We start from the raw sequence: 3,491 nt of genomic DNA on the forward strand, positions 1-3,491 counted from the left end.
AAAATTAGTCTAATCTCTCAAGTTCAAGTTTTTCAGATCGAAATAGAGAAATAAAAAAACTATTTTTATCGTTTTCAGATACAAATACCGTTGGTGACATTCTCCCAAGTGGAAATGGCACAGCCAGATTCCCAGAATGTCATCGAGATAATAGCGTACGTGGTATTGGGTGCTGTGGCAGCTGCATCGATTGTTCTGGTGATAATAGTCCGTCGTCAATCTAAGACGAGGAGGAAACTCGCGGGTCTGGCAACACCGGATCCAGAGGCATCTAAGGACTATCAGGAATTGTGCAGAGCCCGGATGCAGGCGAAAGTACCAGCGATGTCATCGGAGAAACCAGAGTCACCAAGAATAATCAGTCTATCCAAGGAGAGTGAGTCCAATCGATCGAGCACCAGCTCATGGGGTGGAGATGATCCTGCTGCACTCACCAATATGGACATTGCTACTGGCCATATGGTTTTGGTAATTTATCTCATCAGCATCTATCCATTATTCATCAATTTATCTTTCCGTTCATCATCTTCAATGAATATAATTTTTTTATCGTCAAGAAAAATGACGAAATATATTTCCTGCGATTGACAGATGTACATGGAGGACCACTTGAAGAATAAAGATCGTTTGGATCAAGAGTGGGCAGCGATTTGCGCCTACCAGACAGATCCATCATCGATTGCAATCGCCACGGACAATGATAACATCCAGAAAAATCGTCCAGCTTCAGCTTTTCCGTACGACCACTCCAGGATTATTCTAAATGATCTGTCGAATCTCAACAACTCGGACTACATCAACGCTTCAACAATCGTAAGTGATGACACGAATGAATTAATTTTCGCTGGTTAATTTGCATGAATCATTCCGAATCGACTTCATCATGTAGTGCAACCCAAAAAAAAATTTATTCTCAACGAAGTCCAAGCAGAAAAAACTCTCAACTGTACGGCAGAAAAAATTCAACAAATGCGCTTTGCTTTATTGATTTATAATTTTTTCATGGTTTATCCATGGAAGAAAAATTGATATTGAAATATTTTCTGGATGCGGCTAATAAATAATTCAGACGCCGGTAAGTTGAAGGGATGATTAGAATCATTTCTGCAGAATCATGAAATTATTCGCTTCATCGTAACTATTGAATGTATCGGTGCGATTGAATTTTTTTTGCTACCTCCAAGTATTAATAATTATTTAACGAGTTTGAATGTTTATTTTCAATTGTCATGAGCATAGACGGATCATGATCCTCGTAATCCTGCGTACATCGCCACCCAGGGACCTCTTCCCCAGACATCAGCTGATTTTTGGCAATTGGTTTGGGAGCAAGGAAGCGTTGTGATCGTGATGCTGACACGTTTGACAGAGGAGGGACAGGCAATGTGTCACAGATATTGGCCAGAGGAAGGATCTGAGCTGTACCACATCTACGAGGTTCACCTCGTCTCCGAACATATCTGGTGCGATGATTATCTGGTCCGATCCTTCTACCTCAAGAATTTGAGAACCGGCGAAACTAGAACTGTCACACAATTTCATTTCCTATCGTGGCCAGAGAATGGGGTGCCCCAATCCACCAAAGCATTGCTCGAATTCAGGAGAAAAGTCAATAAGTCGTACCGAGGAAGGAGTTGTCCCATCGTTGTTCATTGCAGGTGATAATTCAATAAAAATTTCACTCTTTACGCAATTTATTGCCTCTTGCTAATAATTTTTCTGAGTATTTACTCAGAAAAATTTTCTTTCAATCGAAACGTCAGAGGAATTTCAAGGGAAAAATCATTTTTCTGGAATTATTTGTTTCAGCAATGGGGCGGGGAGGACTGGCACTTATTGTTTAATTGACATGGTCCTCAATCGAATGGCGAAAGGAGCTAAGGAAATCGATATAGCAGCTGCTCTAGAGCATATCAGAGACCAACGCCCAGGAATGGTATCTACCAAGCAGCAATTTGAATTTGTTCTAGTCGCAGTAGCTGAGGAGGTGCATGCCATCCTCAAGGCCCTTCCTGTACAACCAACAGAAAAGTCCCAGAATACGTCAACTCCATCCTCATCAGGATCTGATAAATAAAAACGATAATCCCCCGTCGAATTATCATTTATCTCGACCTCTGAAATACTGAATTAATCAAATCCTCGAGAGAGTCTTGGGGATGATTAAAAATTACGTGAATTTTTTTAAAGGACCATTTATTTTTTGACTCGTTTCGAAATTGCGTTTTTAATTATTGGAATTGGTTAAACAATTGAATTAAAGGCGGCCTATAATGAAGAAAACTAATAATTTTTTTCCAACGAATTCATCATGCACTTGATGAAATTGTCTTGAATTTTATTTTGATGAAAACGATGGGATTATTCAATCGTTGATAAGGGAGGGAATAAATGTTCGATTTGATAAGAGATAAAACACTGAAAAACTGAAGAGAAAGAGAAATCCTAATTATTTTGTTGCACAAAAAATGAGTTACAGAATTGTTAATTGAACTGAACCCTCTGAAATGATTTCTTCCCCGGAGGATTTCGTCAGTCCCCAGATTGATTGAAATCGTTAATTAATTAATGAAAAAGAACAACTCGCTGAGAAAATGATTTTTCCTCTGCCGAGAATTCTTGAATTTATCTGTTTTCAGGAGAAATGTGATTTCAACGTGTGAATATCCTCGACACAACTGGGGATTACATCAGGGCCTGTGCGATGACTCAATAAAAAAATAAGATTTATTAAATAAAAAATGTGATCCCATGGTACCAGCCTCCCATGGAATACCATTTCAATTGATAAATCACTCAAAAAATTGATAACTCCCCTGATATTTGTAATTTCCAGTATTAAATTTGGGTCTTCGCATGCGTCTCGACATTCCTCGTCACTTTAATTTATTAATTTATCTTTCATAATTGATCTTGATGCAAATTAGTCAATTAAAATCACGAACAGATGATTGGATTGAATTTATTATTTACTCGGACGAAAAGGAAAGGATTGATTTCGATGTTTGATAGAAAATCTTGTATTGATCAAATCGATTGATTAATTAATTAGCAACAATGAATGGTGCAATAATCGGTGTACGAATCTATATATTACAATATCAATCATAAAATACCTCATGACTTCAGCTTTGATCATCAATTTGCCAAAAACTTTTTCAACAGATAACACGATATGAAATATTTTTATTTATTTATTTAGAATTGAATAAATATTTTGGCAAACTGGATAAATTTTATTGGCAACTTCTAATCTATAGATTCTATATTTTTGTGTAAAAGACGAGGAACGACGTACCTATGCATAAATGAAGTAAAGAAGCAACAAATTATATAATATATATGAAAGAAACAAAAATTATATATACATATAAGTCTATACCATGTTAATGGCGAATATATACTAATATATGTTGTGAATGAATATTAAAAAATGCAGTCTATGTTTAACAATAGCCACTCGAAACGTTTTAAGATCTCAATCATTTTTA

General features: G+C 36.6%; 1 protein-coding gene across 1 annotated transcript in view; it reads left to right on the forward strand.

Moving 5' to 3' along the window:
- The window catches only part of IA-2 (tyrosine phosphatase IA-2), a 12,980-nt gene extending 10,838 nt beyond the window's left edge, over positions 1-2,142 (forward strand). The window contains 2 exon segments of the mRNA XM_011308977.1: positions 1,235-1,658; positions 1,810-2,142. Of these exon segments, the coding sequence (XP_011307279.1) occupies positions 1,235-1,658; positions 1,810-2,077 (692 nt within the window). The 3' untranslated portion in view covers positions 2,078-2,142.
- Positions 2,143-3,491: the final 1,349 nt, after the last annotated feature.

Source organism: Fopius arisanus, unplaced genomic scaffold (genome assembly GCF_000806365.1).
Source record: "Fopius arisanus strain USDA-PBARC FA_bdor unplaced genomic scaffold, ASM80636v1 scaffold00064, whole genome shotgun sequence".
NCBI lineage: Eukaryota > Metazoa > Arthropoda > Insecta > Hymenoptera > Braconidae > Fopius > Fopius arisanus.